This window comes from Abramis brama, assembly GCF_963993115.1.
Source record: "Abramis brama genome assembly, chromosome: 24".
Taxonomy (NCBI): Eukaryota; Metazoa; Chordata; class Actinopteri; order Cypriniformes; family Leuciscidae; genus Abramis; species Abramis brama.
Genome location: NC_139986.1, coordinates 18,860,715 through 18,882,174, shown reverse-complemented (window position 1 = coordinate 18,882,174; position 21,460 = coordinate 18,860,715). Strand labels below are relative to the sequence as shown.

Sequence of the window (21,460 nt, the reverse complement as noted above, 5' to 3'; positions counted from 1 at the left end):
ATGTTTCTTGAGTCACGTGTGATACATCTCATTTGCATATATAATATTGATGTCTAGCTTCCTTTCGCCCAACTGCCGAGCGGAAATATGGATAGTCTACTTTCTTTAAAAGAAGCAATAGTAATTTATTTAGATAGAAGTGGTGGATTACGTAAACTCATTGAAGACTGTAATGTCTTTAAAGGTTTGTTTATAAAGTTTGGGAGCATTATTAGCGGTTTAAATGCATCTAGTAGTTTCCCTCAGTGGACAGGAGCTCGTGCACGTGACACATACAGTGTCCACATCCGTTTTTATGTGACGTTTTAGATTAATCATTACATTTTATGTTATTATTATTATATATCCATAACTGTTGAAAGGGGGGTAAATGTCTTTCAGGTGCACAGCAGATGGGGGCCGTGTATCGGTTCAGTTTTGATGTAAGTCCCTCAGATATGCTTGAGCTCGACGCCCCACTGGGAGACTGTATACTACACGACCCTCTCAAAGCTGTTTCACTCTTTCAGTCAGTGAGTTGCACAAATGAAATATACAAAATACCCAACTTTTAGTCAGTTTACCTCACGTTTGCTTATCCAAAGTGGCATAGCCATGCATTTTCTACCAGCTACAGTTTCCTGTAGGTGAAAAAAGAAACATTTCTTCAACGTTTTGTATTGTGCTTAACAGACCACATTGATATTTACATTTAGAAACTACTCTATATTTCAAACAAATGAAAATGCAGTGGTATTTTTCAGGTTTGTTATCTGTCTATAAAAACTCTGTCACTTATTGACCACATAGAAACAGAAAGCCAGGTAAGGAACAGCTTAATTAAATTCACATTTCACTTATATTTGTCTATGTGTTCACTACTGGTCAAAAGTTTTTAATGTTTTTGAACTATTAAGCAGCAACTGTTTTCAACACTGATAATATTAAAAAATGTTTTGCAAATCAGCATAGAATGATTTCTGAAGGATCATGTGGCACTGAAGACTGGAGTAATGGCTGCTAATATTCAGTGTTCCCATCACAGGAATAAATAAAATATATTAAATAGAAAGCAGTTCTTTAAATTTTAATAAAATGTCACAATATTTAAAAAAAATACAGTATTTTTGATCAAACAAATGCAGGCTTGGTGCGCATAAGAGACAAAAAAATATTCCAAACTTTTGACTGATAGTGTATGTGTGAGTACAGACTTGGATATTCTTGAAATTCACTAGACAATCATATTATAGAGCCATCAGTGTATCAAAATATAAAAAACATAAGATAATTTTTTTTCCTGTAGGTTAATGTTGTTTTAAAGCCAACTCACTTGCCGCCTTTTCCTGACTATTGTCTGGATCTCTCTGAGTTTCCTCGTGGATATGGTCCAATGAGACCTTTTGCTTTGGAGGGTCTCGTAATTGCCATGACACGTGTCACCAAATACACACAAGGGGCCAGATTTCTCTGCTCAGAAGAGACATGTCCTTGCTCAAGAGGTAGGTAACCTAATTAACTTTATGGGTATTATTTGTTATTTTTCTACTACACAATTTGTCAATTTGTCTAAAGGGTTTCATCATATCAGAGTTCATGCCCCGGGTGCCACAGAGTCTGCCACGGTTAGAAGTGATTTTACCTGCTTTCTCTGCTCTTCACCGCTGAAAGAGGATGTGAAATCTCGTGTTTTAGGGGGTGAGCCTACATCAATTAAAAAAAAAACATTATTGAAATATTATATAAAATATAAACTTGATACATGGGGGAAAAAATCAGTGAACTTTATAGTTGCAAACACTACCATTCAGGTTTGTGATCAGTATGATTTAAAAAAATAAAATAATACTTTTATTCAGCAATGACACATTATGCATTGATCAAATGTGAAAGTAAATATATTTATAATGTTATTAAATGTTACTTTAACTTAAGTTCAACAGAAAACAGTTATTTTATAGACTAAATGTTATAATGTGTAAAATTTGATATATATATATTTTTTTTTTATTCAATTCACAGATAAACAGCTAGTTGAGCTTATGCATGTAAAAGCAGTGGATATTTTGGGAGTTCATGATGCTGCTTCCTTGAGATATCAGTCTGTCACCCTTTTTCTAAGAGGTAAATGCACTTTTTGTTTCCTAAATTACCCCCTTTTACTTTCTCATGGTATTGCAAATAAACTTCACTTTTAAACCAACCATTAGGAAATAATCCAGTTAGTTTGTTACTTGTCATGCCTGATTAACCTGGTTTTCATAAGGTTGAATCAGAGCTCTCAAATACATAAACTGCCGAAACACATCCTCTCACAGTGTCTTTCAGTATTAGATTGGGTGTTCCTGTCTCCTTCAATAATATTTCTCAGTTAGCCAACTGGAGAGGCCACAGATTCTCTGGACGGTATTAGCATATTGTGTTGACCTAGTATTAGTCTGGAATTCAATACGCCAGGCTCTAGTTACTGAACATACATGTTAATAAATGTAAGGTACACTCATTAGTTGCTACAAGTCATAGTGGAATCATTGTTTAAAAGAGCCTGCAGTGTTTCTTTTGGCAGTCGTGTAGGTGGTGAGCTTGTTTCTCAAAATAATAAGTGAAGACCATCCCCCAACTGTGATTGTTTTGTTTCTTTTAACGTAATTAGATGAACTGTGTAACTCAATGAGAATCGGCCATCTGTACCGAGTTGTGGGGATTCCAGCTCATGTGCACCAGTGGCCCAATGTAACTTGGAGTGTCGAGGCTTGCAGCATCCAACCATGGACCCCAAAATGTAAGGTCTTGTTTTAACTTTGATGGTGTAAAAACAGCCAGGCAAATTCACAGCATGTCAAAGTCATTTGCTCCTGACTGCCGCTCACAGGCTCCTGTCTGGTTAGCAACAACTTCCAGAACCTGCAGGCAGCCTCGGCCTGTTCCCCGTGGAGGTTCGCTGCCATTGTAGCCAACTCATTCGGTTCCCCGGTGATCCCACCGGGACTCTACAACACATTAAAGTTGGGGCTACTTCTTAGCTTGGTGCAAACTGAAGATAATCCAGACTCGCCCAACCACCTGGATGTGCTTGCTCTCACCAGTGACAGTCTAATAATTGATAGGTACAGCTTTATCAAATGCACATATCCATTTTGATAATGATCATCAAAATATGATGCATAGTATGCGTTTATTCGTTGACAGGTTGATGAGATATAGCCTGCCATTGGCCTCACGAGGCATTCATCATGCGCTGACAGGAGAGCTGTTGGCATCTCTATCTAGAGATGAACATGGAGCAGGTACCGCCAACATCCATGCAGGTTCAGCTTTGCTGGCATCTGGAGGAGTCTGTCTGCTGGGAGACCTCACATGCTACAAGAAAGACAAGATGGACATGCTTCAGTCTGGTGCCAATTAATTCTTTAACATTATTTCTATCGCAGATGACAGCTAGATATGAAAAACTGTTCATGCATTAAAGCACAGCAAACCTAAATACCTATTTTTCCTTCAGCTCTTGAAAGCAGAACTGTGTCTGTTTTCATTCCTGCCAAGAAGTATGGTGATGATATAGACCAGCAGCTCTCCTTCCCCATCCAGTGCAACTTTTGGGCCTTAGCTGATGCTGCTTCCCCCTCCAAGAGGACAGCCAGATGTGATAATGTGGTGCTGGGTTCTGTGGTGGGTTCATATCCAATCTTATTATAGTCAAATGGAGCTTTTCCTCAGAAAATGAGATGGGAATGATAATGTGGGAATTTTATAAGCAAGCAGTACATACCAAAAGACTGATTAGAAGGAATGCTGGAATGCTTCACAGATGACCCCACCTTTTTCTGTATTTGGGAACAGGAACCAGAGACAATGCCATCTATTTTAGGAGAGTTCCTCATTGTGCTAATTTGTATCAGTTGCTGAACCGCACCCTCGGTTACTCCAAATTGTCTAAAAAATGACTTAGTGTTATTTTATATTACTACATCAGTAAATATTTAAAGAAGTCATGGTTTTACAGCATCTGCTTATTTTATAGTGATTATGATTTATTTTATAAATGCAGGAAATGGGCTCAGTTCCCCTTCAACTTGCAGGGGCATTTGGACTCGTAGTCCAGTGTAGAGAAACAAGCGGCAATCATCCACTTCTGTCCATGACAGTGCATACCCTGAGACAGGCCATGTGCCCAGGAGAACCCCTTTACCCAGCATGCATGCAGTTTACCACACAAGACTACAAAGAGGTCTGTCAATAATACACTACCGGTCAAAAGGGATCGGAACCCCTTTAAATTGTAATAAAGGTGCATTCACATCATATCGTACCATAATTACAAGATTTCAACTTGTAAAGTGCTCACGCAGCCATTCGGCTTTGGTGAACATAAAAGGCTTCTTTAAAAAAAAAAAAAAATCTTAACTTTTGGCCAGTAGTGTACAGTATAACACTGTATTTGGACTGCTGTTTCTATTTCAGTTTGAAATGTTAAAGATTTTAAGTAATGTGCATAAGGTTAGACTTGGTTACATGAAAATAGCCTGTTTTTCCACACTTGAATATCTTCTAGCTCTTGGCTCATGCAAGGGAGCTGAAGGTGGACATGAGCCCTGAGGCGGAAAGGATGATCCATGGCTATTACATGGCCAGTCGCAGGGTTCGCTCAGACTCAACACAGAGATCCTCTGTCACTTCTGTCAAACTGCTGTAAGCACTACAAAACTAACAGTTTGCAGCAGCATTTGAACCGATTTAAAAAAAGGAAAGCTACATAATGGCAACTCTTCTTTACAAAGCCTTAGACCACTAGATGGAGCAGTTAGATTGCAAGTCTGCAAATTAAGCACTTCCCCATTTCCAACAGATTGTAAGCAAACAAGAGTTGTGTAAATTCTTTATGATAGTTTATTTAGAGATAGATGGAAGACATTTGTACACCAACAACTGGTTAAAAAAGGGATGGGGGGGGATAAAGCATAATTAAAGAATCCAAACTACTTCTGTAAAGCAGTCACACCACAGATAGATTTAAAAATGTAACCATTTCATACGCAACTGATATTGTTTACTGGTTGTGTTAGGATTTCTCTGGCCCAGGCTCATGCTAAACTCAGTCTGAGAGAGCAAGTTCTGGAGGAAGATGCAGTCATTGCAGTACTGCTGTGCGAGAGTTCAGTCACCCTAAAACATGGTTAGTTCTCATTTTATTTATTTCTAAAGTCTAAACAAATATACAAAAAACCTTTGAAATACAGTCATTCTTAAATGACAATTCAGTAAAGAAACAAAATCAGGAATGTTTTTGATGATCATTTATTTCAATATGTGCATTTGATCACAACCCATTCACATTTTAGCACTTCATTACTAGTTTAAAGTTAGGATCAAGCTCCTGTTACTGTGTGTGCGTTGAGTGTCTGGGAATGAGAAAGTTTGTCTTGGGAATGCAGGGGCCTCTGTGCTTATTTTTCCACCCGATGCAGTGTTTCCCTGTGCTCTTCATGACCTGGACTCCTTGCACCAGCGGGACCTTACACTGGAAGAATCCCGCAAGCAGATCTTGAATTTTGTGCACACCTACGCAACCTGTATAGAGGAATGAAGCAAGGTATTACAAGCAGGAACTAAGCTTTAGCCTATTTAAAGTCAAGACATGTCCTCAGATAGTCACAGTTTCAGCACCCCAGTCTGGTCTGATGGGTAAACGGCGAATATGTGAATTCATCATGGCAAATGACATTAATATCAAATATAGAATTAATTGTATATAATTTACCTGTATACAAGTAACCAGTCTTCATTCATCAGCACTTCTGTCACCATTTTCTAGTTTGTCCTTCGATCTGGTAAGGGAGGTAGAATAAAATCAATACTATAGTATTCTCAAATAGGGTTCTGGGTAGTCAATTCAATTCTGCTGTTGCTTCAGGTTTCAGATAGTCACAGTGTCAACAACCCAGTCTGGTCTGATGGGTAAACGGCGAAAATGTGATATCATCATGGAAAGTTACATTATCAAGTATAGAATGAATTGTATATAATTTACCAGTATACAAGAAACCGGTCTTCATTCATCTGCATTTTTCATGTCACCATTTTCTAGATTCAGTCCTTCGATCTGGTAAGGGAGGTAGAATAAAATCAATGCTGTAGTATTCTCAAATGGGGTTCTGGGTAGTCAATTCTGCTGTTGCTTCATGCTTCAGATAGTCACAGTGTCAACAACCCAGTCTGGTCTGATGGGTAAACGGCGTAAATGTGATATCATCATGGAAACAAGCAATTTTCAAAAATACACATTTTGCACTCCAAAAAAATAAATAAAATTAACTTGCCAGTCTTCATATGATCTGAACTTCTCAGGTCACCCTTTCCAAGGGGAATCCTTGGACCTGGTGGGAGGATAAATAAGATCAAATTTAATGCTGGTGAAATCTCAAACAGGCTACTGGCTAATCAACTCTGCTGTTGCTTCAGATAGTCACAATATCAGCAATCCAATTTGGTCTGATGGGTAAACGGCAAAACGTGACTCATCATGGCAACAAGTATTCCTCAAACACTCATTTCACACAAAAGAAAAACAAACTAATTTACAATGTACATCTAAAATAAATAATTTTTCTTCATCTGCACTTCTCGTCACCCTTTACCAGTAGAAATCCTTGAACCTAGTGAGGATAAGTGAAGGTGGCTATATATCCTTACTCGCATACTAAACAGTCAATTGCTCTGCTGCTGCTTCAGATAGTCAGTTTGTGACTTTGTACCCCAATGTGGCACGAAAAGTAAACTGCAAAAACACGAAATCATTGCTTTTGGTTTAACCAATCCGACACGCTTTACATCCCAGTAATCTTGTCCACATCTTTTAGCTTTAAAAATCAATTTAGCAAATTCAGTTTCTTACCTTTGCATTGATCCTTTCCACTGGCTGCAGCCATCTTCATCTGCCTCTTCTGTGACTGAAAAAAAAGGATAGATTTAACTTCTAATTCTTCTAAGTAAAGAAACATGACAAAAGCAGCAGAAAGTTATGAATATGATCACTAATTACCCATGTTATTTCAGTTATTGATTTAGTGCCTCAAATAAGCAGCACTGAGGGAAAAGGAAAATGAAAAACTCAATTCCACCTCAAAAAGATGACTGATGATCTAGAGGTCAAAAGGCATTGTAACACAGCTTGAGAGTAGACCCTCACACACAAACACAAAGGCCTAGGCAAGGCTAGTTCAACTCAAGGTCAGGACCTTTACCAAGACCACAGCACCTCCAAGTGAATCAAAGCCCTGATTACCCAATCCAGGTCATGTAAGACCATTCCCAAACCAGCCAGGCCACACAAGGGACAGCAGACCTATGCCGGACAGAGCACAGTCCTGCCGACAGCAGAGCAAATGGCAAAGGAGCAATTTATCACCAGATCTGGGACACGCACCTGCCAAAATGATTTATAACAGTCCTCATGGGATACTTAAAACCTTTTCTAAGATAGGTCATGATTACAACAGGATTTGACAAAATCATGTCACCATTACAATATTGATCATACGGTCCCTAAAGAAACGTAATAGGCCTACATCCAATCAAAACTACTGTATTCACTTTGGGCTCAAGATAAACCCAAAAGCAAAGTAATTTGAGATCTCTTCTCCACATCATTGCTCAAAAGCTCATGAATAAAAATAGTAAATTAAGTCATAACGTATAAAGGTAATGTCAATGTTTAATACTCGTCCAGTTTAAGACATGAAAGCTTAATAGTAAAAGCACACATTTGGGCTGATCTGTTTTGCAACAGGACGAGCTGGCTCATCATCACCATGAGGTCTTTTTTTACGGTCTATGGATGCGACTCATTAATATGAGAAATCGCGCGAGTCGTGCCCTATTTTTTACAGTCTATGGTCGTGCCTGACGATCCATGATAATGCTCGGGACTGACTCAGTTGCTCAAATCCTTCAAATACCAGTTATTAAGGACTAATGATGCTTCTACGAAACGACGCAGCAAATTCGTATAATAACTTAGTCTTTTTGTAACACGTGTGGGATCCAACCACGTGGCCAACCCAGGATGCAAAAATCTCTAAACGAGCTTATAACCTCATGAACAGTTCCACAAATCGCTGCAACAATACTTTCACTAAGAATGCATCAGTACAACTATTAATTGAAATACATTTACCTCAAGTTATACTGCAACACGTAGAACGTGCGACCAGCTCAGTCCACTCTCGGGAAGAAAAGGATGTGACGCATGCGTACTTCGCGTTTTAAGTACTTCCTAGTAGGACCAGCACATGCGTGCTGATGTGCTAGACTAGTGTGATGAAATAAAATCGGCTGAAACTGTTTAACTCTGGCATATGTTCATATGTTTGTATTGATATCAATCCAAAACACAGTAAAGTTTAATGAAAATTCTTTTGGAATTTGATTTCTTTAATGAAAGAAGCTTGCTTACTGAATCTAGCTACTCAAACCTAAAGTAGCCTACACAGTAGCCTACACACACACACACACACACACACACACACAATATAGGCTAGTAAGCTATAAAATATATATAATATATTACTATATATTATACCCTATTTAATAATAATATCCACAATTTAGATAAAAATGATCCATTCAGTCAGCAATATAGGCTACTTATTTAGATCAATAGGCCTAATGCAATTGGGGCTATAAACCTTTCTCTTTAGAGGGTTTAAAACGGCTTTACAGAGTTAACACTATTCATTGCTTTTCAGTAATTCGTCATGACTAATCTTTAAAGTTTTTTTTTTTTTAATGTTTCCATGATAAATTTCACATCATGCTGCCATCACATGAGATATAAGCCTATTAGAACTGTAAATAAAGTTTAAAATAATTAAATCTTTTGATAGGCTATTTAAAATGTTCAGTGCATGTCAAATACCGGAACACATTATATTGCATATTGTGAATGATCGAAAAACATCGATAAGAAGATTGATAATAAACTTGAGATCAGTGTAATTTTAGTTTAAGAATTGTTTATTTATTATTCCACATACTATTCACGTGAAAAGAAGAAAGGGGATGGTGATGCTATTGTTGCGATTCTGACAGACCACTTCACATGACGAATGTTAAGTTATTCACACATGCATTTAGTGCAAATGTTGTAACAGAAAGTGCATAGCCGACAGCTCAAGCATGACAGCTCATTATAACCCAACACACGGAATTTCAGACAAGTACAGAACTGCAAATAGCTACAGAAGTCTGAGCAGAAACCCACAGTTAAAAAACACAAAAGTTTAATATTTCAATCTTATTTACATATTTGAAATAATTAGGATATATTAATATGCACAGTTATTCAGCTGTCTGTATGGCAACATAATAATAATCAGTTCAAAGATTTCTGTTCATTTGTAGCGTAGGCTAAAACAAAATTTTACAGGCTGCAACTGGACAATTTATGCAATAAAATTACTAAAACAACTACATTTTTTTAACCTTCATTTTTAAATCATTACCTCCAAAAACCTTTTGTGCAAATAATAGGCTATGTTTGAGACGATGATGAAGATGCCCCTTGATTTTCATTCGAGTTACCCAGGAACTGGCCAGTGGCACCGATATACAATCTTGAACGCATTGGCCATTTCTGAAAGACAAAAACGATGAATACAAACACTTATTTTAAAACTGTTATAATAAACCTCAATCTTAAAGTAGCCTATTCAAAACAAATGTGAAAATGTTCTACTTTAAATTTCTATTTCATGGTAAAATAGGCCAATAATTGACCAGCAGAATTGACCAAAACTTACTTTCACTGGATGTAAGTAGCCATCGCCTTTAAGTGAATTCAAAGCTTCAGTTTGTTTTGTGTTGTCCTCTTCCATCCCTTCCTCTTGCAAGGTTCTCGTTAAATGCGCTATGTATGTGGTTGCCAATATCAAGACGTCGAGTTTGGACAGTTTGGTGTCCGGTGGCACCGACGGTAATGTTCTCTGCAGCTCGAGGAACGCATGCCTGAGCGTCTGCACGCGACTCCTCTCGCGCGCTGCGTTGGCTGCTGCGGGTCTGCCTCTGCCACCGAGGCCACTAGACGGGACCACCCTGGAGTGGGACAGGGCCTCTGGGCGCCGGCTGTCCGCTGAGAGCGTGTCGGGACTGGGGCTCGAGTTGGGGCTTGATGCGGGACTGTCATCCATAACTGTCACAGAACCAATGCCATCCATACGGATCGACTGTCTTCCAACCATTGAAATCACCCCTTAACCTGGTTAAAATAGTGGGCAACGTTAAAAATACACATTTAAAAAGGCAAACGGGCACATTTATACAAATATTGAAGACTATGTCAAAACACGTTTAAGCTCATACACTCGTTAAAAACTTTTATGGGAACATTTGCCTCAAGTGAGCCCCAAAAAATCTCATATCCACTATGAGTCATTCAATGTCAAAGCAATAAAACAGCCTAATATACGCCTTAAGTTATGATTTAGGCTATAAATCATATCAGAACATGCAGTTTTAATACAACTCTTTAAGTAGACTTGTAAAGATGCATTTTCATGAGAACTTACTGAAATGTTATAATCATACCTGTATTATCGTTTCAAGTGCTGTCCTAAGAAACACACATCAAGGCATGAAAACCTCCACAGCTCGGCAAAAGTACCGTTGTAAAATATTAGTCCCTTTCTCGTTGTAAAAATATATGTCGTGGTGCTGCGCGTGAAAGGTCGTCTACGGATAGGCTGTATGTCCGCGCGCACGCAGCGTCCTCACCTGAATGACTGCGTAAAGTCTCACGAGCCTCTAATTTATCGGGCAACACAAAGAGCTGACAAGTGTTTCACTCCGGTGTAATTAATCAAAAGCCACAAAAACTCTGGCAACTGGAGCCGTTCTCGCATCGGTCGGTAGGATAGAGTCCATTTTCCGACGCCAGAGGCAGCATTTTTGGTTACTTTGTAAACCACTTTGTAATCCACAACTTCAGAAAATTATATAAAATATTGTTTATTTAAGAAATAAATAGGCTACTCGTATCCACTTTATTGGCTTTGTTTGGTTCTAATTTATTTTGTTTGTTTTACCCATGTATTCAACAATATTGTAATTTTCAAGCTGGCAAACAGATCGTTGCATATTCGATCGGCACGGTGCTCACGACAATTTCATTGCCTATACTTTAACATTTAAAAAGGCATGTCGATATTATAATTTTGAGCCGCAGACATCAGCTTCATTTTCTGGGACAACGCCAATAAATAAACTCTAAACACTGCAATCAACTGGCATGCTTGAGGAAATTCTTGTGAGACTCCAAATTAATCATTCTGTTTTCCGCAAACGGAGATGTGGGAGAATTAATGAATGGAATTATTCATAACATGTATATCTGAGACTGTTCTTAATAAACATTGTTTTCGTAAGGATGAAGTAACAGTATTGCCCGCAGGCCAATAATTATGAAGCAGAGCAAATGAGGTTAAGTAAGCTTCTCTGTCTAATTACTCTACATCTTTCAGAGGTTATACCCTGGTGTAGATACAAATTTCCCAAATACGCAGAAATTACATTCGTGCATTACTGTACTCACCGCGTATTCTATAGGCCTATATGTCTAAACATTATTATAAAATCAGTTTTATATTTCATATTCATTTACCGTTCCAGTCCAGAACGCAGTGTCCATGATGTTGATAAATCTGCTATAATGTGTAAGTTGAAATAAATCCTCAGTCAGAAAAAAAGTTAGCTATGAATCTAAAAGATAATATGATTAGCTCTGAATGTAAAGGACTATTTAATTAGTAATTTAATTTAAAGCACAATGCAGTGAGATTTGGAGCATTCATTTGTTAAAATACTCCATATTTGATCAGATAAATATATTATTTGATAAAAAAAACACAACATGCTAAAAAGTATATTTGATAATGTAAATAGCCTAACTAAAAGCATTATCAAACCTTAAAAATAGAAAATTAAACTAGATGTAGTCAATATCTGTGATTTCACAGAGAATTTCCAATGGCAAATAAAATCTCACTTTGAGATTTTGTTATTAAAATTACCTATTTCAACTAGGATTTTTTTGAAACTATATTTAATGAACAATAACATTACTAATAGGCTACATGTATATCCTTATCCTAAAGAATGATGTACAAAACATGATATTAAAAATACTCAAACATTTTGCAAAGTAAATTTATTACAAACAATCAAACACATACACAAATATTTAAGAAATAAAAAATATAATTGAAGATGCAAACTAGGCAGTGCAAAAGACTTGTCACGAGAGTGCGTTATGGTGAACCTGCTCAGAAATTCACATTGTATGTAAGTTGCAGAGCTGAAGACTCGCTGTATTGAAAGTATTTATAGGAAAAGTCCTCACACAGACGACAAAGACTTTTATAAAGCCAAAAGGACACTGATAAAGGGTTTTAAATCAGCAATTTTCAGAGTCTGCCACTCCGCATTGGGATATTTAGCCCTCTTGACCTGTGAACACACCAGAACATTCATGAATTAAGTAAATAAAATGAAACGCTATTAACACAATATTTAAACAATATTTGTTGACTTTTATGCTTTTTGTGTTTCATTTTTTGTGTTAATAGTCAAAATAGTAAATAGTTAATATTAAAAATAGCCAAGAACAATAACATTCTGGCACACACTGTCTAATATATGCTTATATAAATTATCACTAAAACCCTTCTGTTACTGGACCCCTATAATAACATAGAAAATTAGGTCTTTAAACAACTGTCATTCAGCATTATCATTCTTTTTACTCATACTCTTGCTTGTTAGGTTTTTTTTTCTTATAAGCACAAAAATATTCAGTTCATATTTATTGTAGCTACATTAACAAATCATTTCTGCATTTCAGAGGCCACACACTGATAAAGCAACTGATATGATAACCAATAGGATTAACATATTTAGAATGTGAGACATCAAAGGGGTACGATTTGTGCAGTAAAAGATGATGTCACATTACACAGCACAGAACTGTGGTTAACCTCAGGCTAGTTCTAAAGGAGAAAGCTGTTTATTTGCATGGTTGGGAAAAATAAGAGTCATACAACTTGACAAACAGCAGGCATTTATCCAGCATGTCTGAAGGCAACAAATGAGTAGTTGCATGCAACTTTACACCGATAGCTTTTATCTAAGAATTTCTTTCCCTTTTTTAATAGAAGATAAGTCGTAAGTATTGGAGTAAAAAAATAAAAAAAATAACTAAATAGACGAATAGCATGCATAAATTTCAGTTGTTCATACCTTCTTCCTCTGCTGTCTGCTTGAACTTGGTCTGTCCGAAATGAAACGCCGGGCTTTCCAAATTCTGACGGCTTTCTAAGAGAGCTACTGCGGTCATGGGCAAAGAGATGTTGGCCCCCCCTTTGAATATCAGCTAAAGCAAAACACGGGTTAGTCACACATTGTCACAGAAACTGACATAATGGATGTAAGGCTTACTCAACCACATGCTGATGATATACAATAATGGAATGTAAATAAATTATGCCTTGCCCATTACTAGGAGAAATGCATTATAGCAAAATAAATAAATAAATTACTGTAAATATCAAAGAACAATAATGACAGTTTCATTGCAATGCACTCACCAAAGAAATTTTGTAAATTCAAATGCGATAATAGTGACATGTTAGGGCCCTGTTTTTTTGTAATACAAATTATAATATACAGTGTGTAAAGTCATATATTTAAATAATGTAACATTTATTTTAATCCTCTATATATAATGCATTAATGTAAATAATGACACACACACACACACACACACACACACAGCAGCAAATATTTATACTTGTAAGTGGATTTGTGATTTGTCCTCTGATGTCTTTTTCGTCCTCTAGTTTCTTCTTTGCATCTTTTGAGGCTTTCCAGTTGATTAGAAACTGCCTAGACAGCTCATTTATTTGTTTTCCATCGAGGTCCTCTAAATATCAAAGAAATAAATACAGTTTTTGTGTAGTTTTACTGACTAAATAATTATTTAAAATGCAAAGCACACCACCAATAAAAATAACTATTAAAATAGCTGTAATTAAAATGCTTAATAAGTGTTATTGAAGTGTCATTAAAAGTGATAAATTAAATACATAAAATAATAATGATAAGAATTAAAAATAAATAAATGACATAATAAAGGACAAACAATTTGAGTTAGCTAATTCTCACCTAGAATTTTGCAGACAGTTATTAGTCTGTCCCTGTATTTAGGTTTGTGACACACAGGATTTCTACTCAGATCCAGTAGCCGCAGTTGAGACCATTGGCTGAACACTGTCTCTAACTCCTGAAAGCGTAAAATAAAGGCATTATATTTTACTCTTAATCAGTGTAAAATAAAATCATTGGTAGACAGAGTAAAATACATCTTTTCCAAATGTTTTGGAATTTTTGCATCCTGGGAGAATCCTGAACACTGAAAAGATTTTGAAGATTTAAAAGAAGATCTGCATGGTTAAAAATAATCAGGGCGACAAAGAGGGCCCAAGCATAAAAAACAAATTAAACCAAAAATTTGGAGGGGCAAAAACTATAAACAAAACATCAGCTTGTTTTAATAAATACTGTCACTCGGACTAACAAGTTCCCCTGGGCAGTAGTCCTCAAGCATGTTGCCTGCAGTGTATGTTTATCTAAGGACACATTAATCCAGGCTGGAAATATGAATACTCTCTGGACACGCTCTGATTGTTCATTGCCTTCCTGTCTCAACTAAAATGCTTCCACTTTTCAGTCCGCGTGCAATCAGCTCTAGCGGGACCCCAGCGAGCCGCGCGCTCTCAGGCTTTGATAAATGATCGTGTCAGGTCTGTCACTCTGAGGGCTTGGCTGGGAACTGCCCAGCGCCAAATTGCCCTCCCATGCGCGGGAGTGCTGAATGCACTCCTGACTGGGCCCTTTCCAGCCTCACACTGGGTTAATGATGGCCAGTTATGAACCTGTATTTGACCAGCGCTTCGATCCCTATCTGCACTGTCTGGCCGTGCGCCACTAACAGCCTCTGCAGTACCCATTTGTCACTTGGCTGACTGCCTGTCATAATCTATTTTAAAAATCCATAATGTTTCCTCTGGAATTGGACCAAACTGCGCAAGGCAGGAATTGATCCTTTGGGTGCTGTCGCCACTGAATCAATAGTGGCAAAGGGGTTGTATAAATTAAAGGAGATATCTGCTAAACATGAAAGCTTCCTCTGACACATGGATCACTATTATCGGTGGCAGTTGCTGAGAGAATTGTCTTTTGTGCTGTTGGACAAAGTTAGCGAGGTGCTTGACAAGGTTTTTTTTACTCGTTACACTACGGCAGAGTTCAGAAAGTGTTCCTTCACCAGGCTTTTAGTCACTGAATGTGTGATATCGATAGGTTGGAAAATCCCTTTTCCAGAAGTGGCTACTTTTCAGCTTTAGTTTCACTAAATGTTTGCCTCAAATGGTTTTTTAATATATTAGGCTGAAGTTATACGGGGCACTGAGTGTATTTCAGAGGAAAATCAGTTCACTAAGGAAGGAGGAAAACTTGCGCTTGTTTAAATTGTCAGCAGAAGCTGTCCCTGGAGACCGGCCCGCTGATTTGTTGAATAATTCTGACCCTGTGCAAGTTGGGGGATTGCTGGAAGGATTTGTAGGATTAGGTTTTTGCACTACTCTCCCTCTATCATTTCACACTTCATAGGAACGTACAACTTCGTTGTATTTAAACAGAACAAAAATTGCAAAATGTAACTTTTATTGTGCTTATAAAATTAACCATTGTTCATAAGTATCTTATTTCTGGAAAATCATATTTACCTGTAAGTCCTGTAGCTGGTTATCAGCAGCAAAAAGATGGGCCAGTTTTCTGAGAGGGGCCAAGTCCCATATCTCATCAATGTTATTTTTGCAGATATTTAAAATGCACAGGGTTTCCTGAAAGAATATAATATAAATATAATTAGTAATGCACTTTAAATTTGAAACCAGTTCCACTTCTGGTGAATCAATGAAGATTTCACTGTTAGTAAAAGGAGAGCATTTAGGATTTTTTTTTTGCGGGGGAAAAATTGGGTGCACTTACACTTGCAATTTCATTAATTATCAAAATAAACAAAATTCTCAACTTTTCGGTTTGTTTTCCCATAGCCTGGGCGGTAAATACTCCCTGTTGATTTGTCAGACAAGGAGGCAGCCACAGAGACCTCTTTTACCCTCATCAAATTTTGCACAGAACTGCTTTGATACACATCTTGGTCCTTGAGTCGTACGCCTCTCTTCTGATTCTGACAGCAATCTCACAAGATGCTTCAGGACACTGTGCTATGTCAATCCAAATATAAGCGCACTAGATTGAAGATATAACTGAACAACCTAAGGCTCTTCTTCACTGAGGTGAATGTTAAAAAAACGAGTTACTCACAGAGAGGCTAGAAATGGATCGCGGGTCAAAGACCAGCTTTTCTCCACGGGGTAGTCTCTGACCTTCCACATGCAGCTCCTTCAGGCTTTTCAGCTCCTCTAATCCCTCCACCACAGTGATGCTGTTTCCTCCCAAGAACCTTGAATATAGAAACATTAGTAGGCAACAGCAAAATATTAATGTCATACTTAATTTCAATGCAAGCAGGAATGTGATGAAAAATAATAACTATGATTGCACTTTCACATACTTACAATTTGGAGAGATTATGCAGAGATGAGAGGTTCTCTATGCAAGAGATATTGTTATTTTGCATGTATAAATGTGTAAGGTTTGAGGCAAATCCCAAATTGCAGATTTGTGATATTTGGTTGTCATAAAGGTAAAGGACTGTGAGGTTTCTGCAAATCGATAGATCATCCTAAATGTTAAAGAGGGAAAATAATCAATAAACATTAAAAATATTGCCATTGAAAAGTTTGGTGTTGATAAGATTTTTTGATGTTTTTGATAGAAGCTCACCAAGGCTGCATTTACCATACAGTAAAAATGAAATATTGTCAAATTTAGGATAACTGTTTTCTATTTTAATATATGTTCAAATGTAATTTATTCCTGTGATGTCATTCATTTCCCCAGTCTTCAGTGTCACATGATCCTTCAGAAACCATTCTAATATGCTGATTTGGTGCTCAAGAAACAATTTTTATTATTATCAATTTTAAAAACAGTTGTGCAACTTAAAGCGATAGTTCGCCCAAAAATGATATTTAAGCCATGATTTACTCACCCTCAAGCCGTTCGAGATGCATATGTCAATCTTTTTTCAGACGAACACATTTTCAGTTATTTTAGAAAATGTCTTAGATCTTTCAGTGGTTATAATGTGAAGCAATGGGGTCCAGCTGATTCACGTCCGAAAATGTACATGCATCCTTCTCAAAAATAATCCATCCGGCTCCAGGGGGATAAACGAAGGCCTTCTGAGGGTAATCCGTGCGGTTTTGTCGTAAAAATATACATATTTAAAACTTTATAAACTAAAATAACTGGCTTCCGGTGGCGGTCGGTGCGCGTTCACAGAGATGGAAAGCGTTGTGACGTAGAACGAACGTTGAGTTTTGTTTTGCTCTGCTCTCTGGCTGTGCAGTCACGTTCGTTCTACGTCACGACGCTTCCTACGCTACATCATACGTCATACGCCAGCATCCATCTCTGTGAACGCGCACCGACCGCCACCGGAAGCCAGTTATTTTAGTTTATAAAGTTTTAAATATGTATATTTTTACGACAAAACCGCACGGATTACCCTCAGAAGGCCTTCGTTTATCCCCCTGGAGCCGGATGGATTATTTTTGAGAAGGATGCATGTACATTTTCGGACGTGAATCAGCTGGACCCCATTGCTTCACATTATAACCACTGAAAGATCTAAGACATTTTCTAAAATAACTGAAAATGTGTTCGTCTGAAAAAAGATTGACGTATGCATCTCGAACGGCTTTAGGGTGAGTAAATCATGGCTTAAATATCATTTTTGGGCGAACTATCCCTTTAAGATTTTTGTGGAAACAGTAATACATTTTCAGGATTCTTTGATGAACAGAAAGCTCAAAAGAACAGCATTTTAAATAGATTTTTTTTTTTTTTTAACAATGTAAGTCTTTAATGTCACTTTTAATCAATTTAATGCATCTATGGTGAACAAAAGTATTAATTTCTTTGAAAAAAATCTGCCCCCAGACTTTTGAATGGTAGTGTAATATTTAATTTAATGGAAACTAGAATTTGAACACATTTGAACTTGAAACTTACAATGTCCTCTATACTTTTGTTTGAAAAGTTGAGATGGGTCAGTTTCTTCAGATACTGCTGGAGAGATCCACTTCTGCAGGTTTTTGAGTGATTGCTTGATTTTGTGATCAGATGCACTGTCAGGCGGACCATAATGACTCTGTGTGTAAAAATATCACAGGATAGATTTCTCTTTTGCAGCACAGCATGTCAAGGGAATAAGAAGATTTATGAGAGAGCCAAAAACACAATAAGCAATGCAAGAACATATGATCAAATAGAATAGTACTAGGGCTGTATTACCGGGGTTGTAAACTCAGAATGCTATCCTATCTATTTAGTAACCATGGTAATTTTGATTAGGAAATAGAACATTTTCAAATCTTAAAGGTAGAGTAATTTTTGGAGCGGCTAGCAATAGCAAGCTAGCTTTGAAAGCATGAGATCCCACCCTTCCTTCAAACTGCTCTCCAAAGCCACGCCTCCTTCAAAACCATAGCCTGTATGGACGTAAAAAAAAACTATGGACATAGTGTCCGTGACATCACCCATAGTTTCTGAAGAGTGGTTTTGAAGCCCAAATGGGGGCGGAGCCGGCCGTCGCCATCTTGGCAGCGTGTCACTGCACGTCACTCCCGGATAACCAAAAAATGGGAAAAAAGGCGTATTAACTGAGGTGACGTGCCGGCTAACAGCTAGTAGTGACAGCAGCGGCAATCCACCTGTCACTCAAGAGGCAACGCCCTTAATTATGCAGAAATGTAAGGCTTAATATAATTTAAACGGATGAGTTATAAAAAAATTCACCCCCTCACAGTTGTCATGAAGGGCAAAATTAGCTATATAGACCAAAAACACTTTTTGTACCAGGCTGTAAACATATTTTTTTATATTCTCTTTTGGAGCCTGTCTCTAGTGGCCAGTCGATGAATTGCAGTTTAAGTCACTTCCGTGCAGTGTTGCCAGATGTACGATAATTATCGTATTTGTACGATAATTTTGACCTCTGTACGATGTACGATCAATAATGGAAAAAAGTCCTATAATGTACGATAATTTCAGAACTGTGTGACACTTCAAATGATGGTCGTTGTAATCATAGGGTTTCTCATTGATCTAGCTGTTGATTCTACGTCTACCGGGATAAGAACGTATAGAGAGAGGGAGCGAGAGACCTTGCGTGTGTGTGCTAGTGTGCCTCACGAAGCGCATGTAAGGACCCAACCAATCAATTGTAAGAACCATTTCTATGCTGTATTGTGTACAGGTTTGACTCGTGTACGATAATTTTCTTCCAAATACGATAATTTTGAGCTTCTGGTACGATACTTTGACATTTCCAATCTGGCAACACTGCTTCCGTGTTGGATTCAAGAGAGAGATCGGAAGGTTGCCGCTTGTTCAAAGCACATGAATGCACACAGCAGAGGTTCCAAAGCGTCACGAGACGAGAGAAGGCGTTAAACTACCTCATGTCTCAAATCACATAACATTACAATAATAATGAACATAAACAACTTAAAGAACTCTGACCTGTACCACCTGACTGCTGCAGATTAATTTAGGCGTGATACTGTTGCAAATTGCAATTGAAGCATAAATTCAAATCACAAACCACTCAGAGTATAACGCCACAGGTTTCCATCAGTTCCAAACTATGGTAGTCATGTCGTGAACTCAGCATAAGCTCATTGTTTTGGTTCAGGAGGAACTGTAAAAGGTGGTTTCTGTTTCAGTTGTGGTGCTCGCTGACTGACGTCTGTCTAACTCTGCATAGCATGAAATGCGCTGATGACATATGATGTCTGCACGATGTCTGCACTAGCAGGGTGCGCGAAGGTATGAAAATACATATGTTGACAGGCAGGTAGGACACCGAATGCAATGATGGGACGAACATTTTATGGTCCTACACCTTCCACAGACGATATACTTTTAAATATTTAGACCACTTAAGTTAGTGATTGTTATCAGGATGTGAAGAGACTTTCAACCAGCATAACAAAAAACAAAAAAATCTGGAACAAATCGCCTATCCTACCTTTAAGTGAGAAATTAAGATCAGAAGTTTCTTTAATACAGCCCCTAATCTCTAAATATGTGTCTATATTGATTTTAAATAGGTTTTTGAAAGGAATAATTGATGTGGTGACCATTATTTCTTTGATGATATGTACTTTAGAGACAGCATAGTCAATTGACCCGCAAACCTTTGTCAAAATTAAATATTTTTGAAAAGTGAGATCGAGGCTAAAGGTGAAATAGACATGTGACCTCACATTATCATAAAGGGAGATCTGTTCTCCCAAGGAAAAACAAAATAACTCAATACCCTTGAGATATACATTGTCTGTAAGCTTGACACATCTGCATGCTGTATTATATATAAAAAACCTTACCAAAAAGACTTACTTGGAAAGTAATTATATTTTATTCCGTATACTGATTCTTCTCTCTATATTGTCTTTTAAGAACTCTCCACATTGTCAACCACACAGACGATGAACATTAGGACAGAAGTAAAGGGAATACATACATCAACACATGACAGCAGGTCGGTTTTACACTTGATCTCAGAGCAGCAGACTATGGGGAGTTGACATGGAGAGCCTCTTAAAATCAATAACTTTCTGTGGTTACACTCCAGGGAACGGGATAAAGATGGCAGTTTGCCAATCTTTATAATACACCGCAGTATATTTAACAATATATTGCAATACACATAAATGAGCATTCTTATTTCTAATAAACAATGACAAGCAACGTAGGCCACTGTTGATATGTAAACAGAAAAAGCACACGCGCGCTATAAAATAAGCACTGCATCTTACCTTAATATAAGTATAATACAAATGTTGTGCATTAACTGTCGTCAGGTATGAACGCAAACTGTTTCTGCTGTTGTAATGTCCTTCTCTTTTCCTCTTGTCTCGGCTTTGTTTAGGAAGCGAGCTGATGTTGCCATGGCGAAGCGACGGGACGCGAGCGCAAGATCACGCGCCAGAGTTGTTCAAAATGTGGTATGACATTCTCAACCGAAATGGAGATAAATTCAATGTGGACTTTAGAGCACGACGTTAACCGCTTGTACTCTTTCTCGATATATGTGTGAAAGAATGTTTTATGATGTTGTTAAAAGTCATTTATTCTACTAAGAGCTGTAGTAATTAATAACCTGTTTAATTAATTTAAATTAGAATTAACTTCTATCATTAAAGGAATAACATAAATGAACGTCTGAGTCAGTCTA

General features: G+C 37.5%; 3 protein-coding genes and 1 long non-coding RNA gene across 9 annotated transcripts; 1 reads left to right on the top strand and 3 right to left on the bottom strand.

Annotated features, from left to right (window-relative positions):
- The first annotated feature begins 62 nt into the window (after window positions 1-62).
- Window positions 63-21,433, top strand: mcmdc2 (minichromosome maintenance domain containing 2). 2 transcript variants are annotated; one of them, XM_084102612.1, is made up of 14 exons: window positions 63-184; window positions 382-422; window positions 744-803; window positions 1,286-1,481; window positions 1,555-1,677; window positions 2,002-2,103; window positions 2,633-2,761; window positions 2,852-3,086; window positions 3,169-3,374; window positions 3,482-3,648; window positions 4,028-4,207; window positions 4,532-4,668; window positions 5,043-5,152; window positions 21,155-21,433. In XM_084102612.1, the coding sequence occupies exons 1-14, from the start codon at window positions 88-90 to the stop codon at window positions 21,289-21,291; spliced, it is 1,920 nt and encodes a 639-aa protein (XP_083958738.1). In that variant the 5' UTR covers window positions 63-87; the 3' UTR covers window positions 21,292-21,433. The 2 variants fall into 2 exon arrangements, with proteins under 2 accessions (XP_083958738.1, XP_083958739.1); XM_084102613.1 differs by lacking the exon at window positions 21,155-21,433 and adding an exon at window positions 5,412-5,731 and having other exon boundaries at window positions 382-512.
- LOC311075312 lies at window positions 5,259-8,253 on the bottom strand. Of its 2 annotated transcripts, none has more exons than XR_014604462.1 (6): window positions 8,153-8,253; window positions 6,872-6,926; window positions 6,293-6,353; window positions 6,008-6,079; window positions 5,738-5,804; window positions 5,259-5,547 (listed from the first exon to the last, which is right to left on the bottom strand). It is a non-coding gene; the product is annotated as an uncharacterized lncRNA (long non-coding RNA). The 2 variants fall into 2 exon arrangements; XR_014604463.1 differs by having other exon boundaries at window positions 6,008-6,197; window positions 6,297-6,353.
- tcf24 (transcription factor 24) lies at window positions 9,012-10,658 on the bottom strand. Of its 2 annotated transcripts, XM_084103362.1 has the most exons (3): window positions 10,561-10,658; window positions 9,777-10,231; window positions 9,012-9,610 (listed from the first exon to the last, which is right to left on the bottom strand). In XM_084103362.1, the coding sequence occupies exons 2-3, from the start codon at window positions 10,212-10,214 to the stop codon at window positions 9,509-9,511; spliced, it is 540 nt and encodes a 179-aa protein (XP_083959488.1). In that variant the 5' UTR covers window positions 10,215-10,231; window positions 10,561-10,658; the 3' UTR covers window positions 9,012-9,508. The 2 variants fall into 2 exon arrangements, with proteins under 2 accessions (XP_083959488.1, XP_083959489.1); XM_084103363.1 differs by lacking the exon at window positions 10,561-10,658 and having other exon boundaries at window positions 9,777-10,283.
- Window positions 12,196-21,140, bottom strand: ppp1r42 (protein phosphatase 1, regulatory subunit 42). Of its 3 annotated transcripts, XM_084102616.1 has the most exons (9): window positions 21,042-21,140; window positions 18,232-18,370; window positions 16,671-16,837; window positions 16,417-16,555; window positions 15,813-15,929; window positions 14,191-14,308; window positions 13,817-13,948; window positions 13,267-13,399; window positions 12,196-12,477 (listed from the first exon to the last, which is right to left on the bottom strand). In XM_084102616.1, exons 1-9 carry the CDS (start codon window positions 21,071-21,073, stop codon window positions 12,435-12,437), a joined length of 1,020 nt encoding a protein of 339 aa, XP_083958742.1. In that variant the 5' UTR covers window positions 21,074-21,140; the 3' UTR covers window positions 12,196-12,434. The 3 variants fall into 3 exon arrangements, with proteins under 3 accessions (XP_083958742.1, XP_083958740.1, XP_083958741.1); XM_084102614.1 differs by lacking the exon at window positions 12,196-12,477 and having other exon boundaries at window positions 13,038-13,399; XM_084102615.1 differs by lacking the exons at window positions 12,196-12,477; window positions 21,042-21,140 and having other exon boundaries at window positions 13,038-13,399; window positions 18,232-19,119.
- Window positions 21,434-21,460: the final 27 nt, after the last annotated feature.

What these genes read in the sequence shown, in the direction of transcription:
- ppp1r42 (XM_084102614.1), bottom strand. Translation starts at nt 21,073, where the DNA reads ATGCACAACATTTGTATTATACTTATATTAAG. An exon ending in TGTATTATACTTATATTAAG is followed by an intron (nt 18,371 to 21,041) that starts GTAAGATGCAGT and finishes TTTTACACACAG; the next exon opens with AGTCATTATGGTCCGCCTGA. An exon ending in ACAAAAGTATAGAGGACATT is followed by an intron (nt 16,838 to 18,231) that starts GTAAGTTTCAAG and finishes TTTAACATTTAG; the next exon opens with GATGATCTATCGATTTGCAG.
- mcmdc2 (XM_084102613.1), top strand. Translation starts at nt 88, where the DNA reads ATGGATAGTCTACTTTCTTTAAAAGAAGCAATAGTAATTTATTTAGAT. An exon ending in TGTCACCCTTTTTCTAAGAG is followed by an intron (nt 2,104 to 2,632) that starts GTAAATGCACTT and finishes TAACGTAATTAG; the next exon opens with ATGAACTGTGTAACTCAATG. An exon ending in TTCAGTCACCCTAAAACATG is followed by an intron (nt 5,153 to 5,411) that starts GTTAGTTCTCAT and finishes TTGGGAATGCAG; the next exon opens with GGGCCTCTGTGCTTATTTTT.
- tcf24 (XM_084103362.1), bottom strand. Translation starts at nt 10,214, where the DNA reads ATGGTTGGAAGACAGTCGATCCGTATGGATGGCATTGGTTCTGTGACA. An exon ending in GCTACTTACATCCAGTGAAA is followed by an intron (nt 9,611 to 9,776) that starts GTAAGTTTTGGT and finishes TTTGTCTTTCAG; the next exon opens with AAATGGCCAATGCGTTCAAG.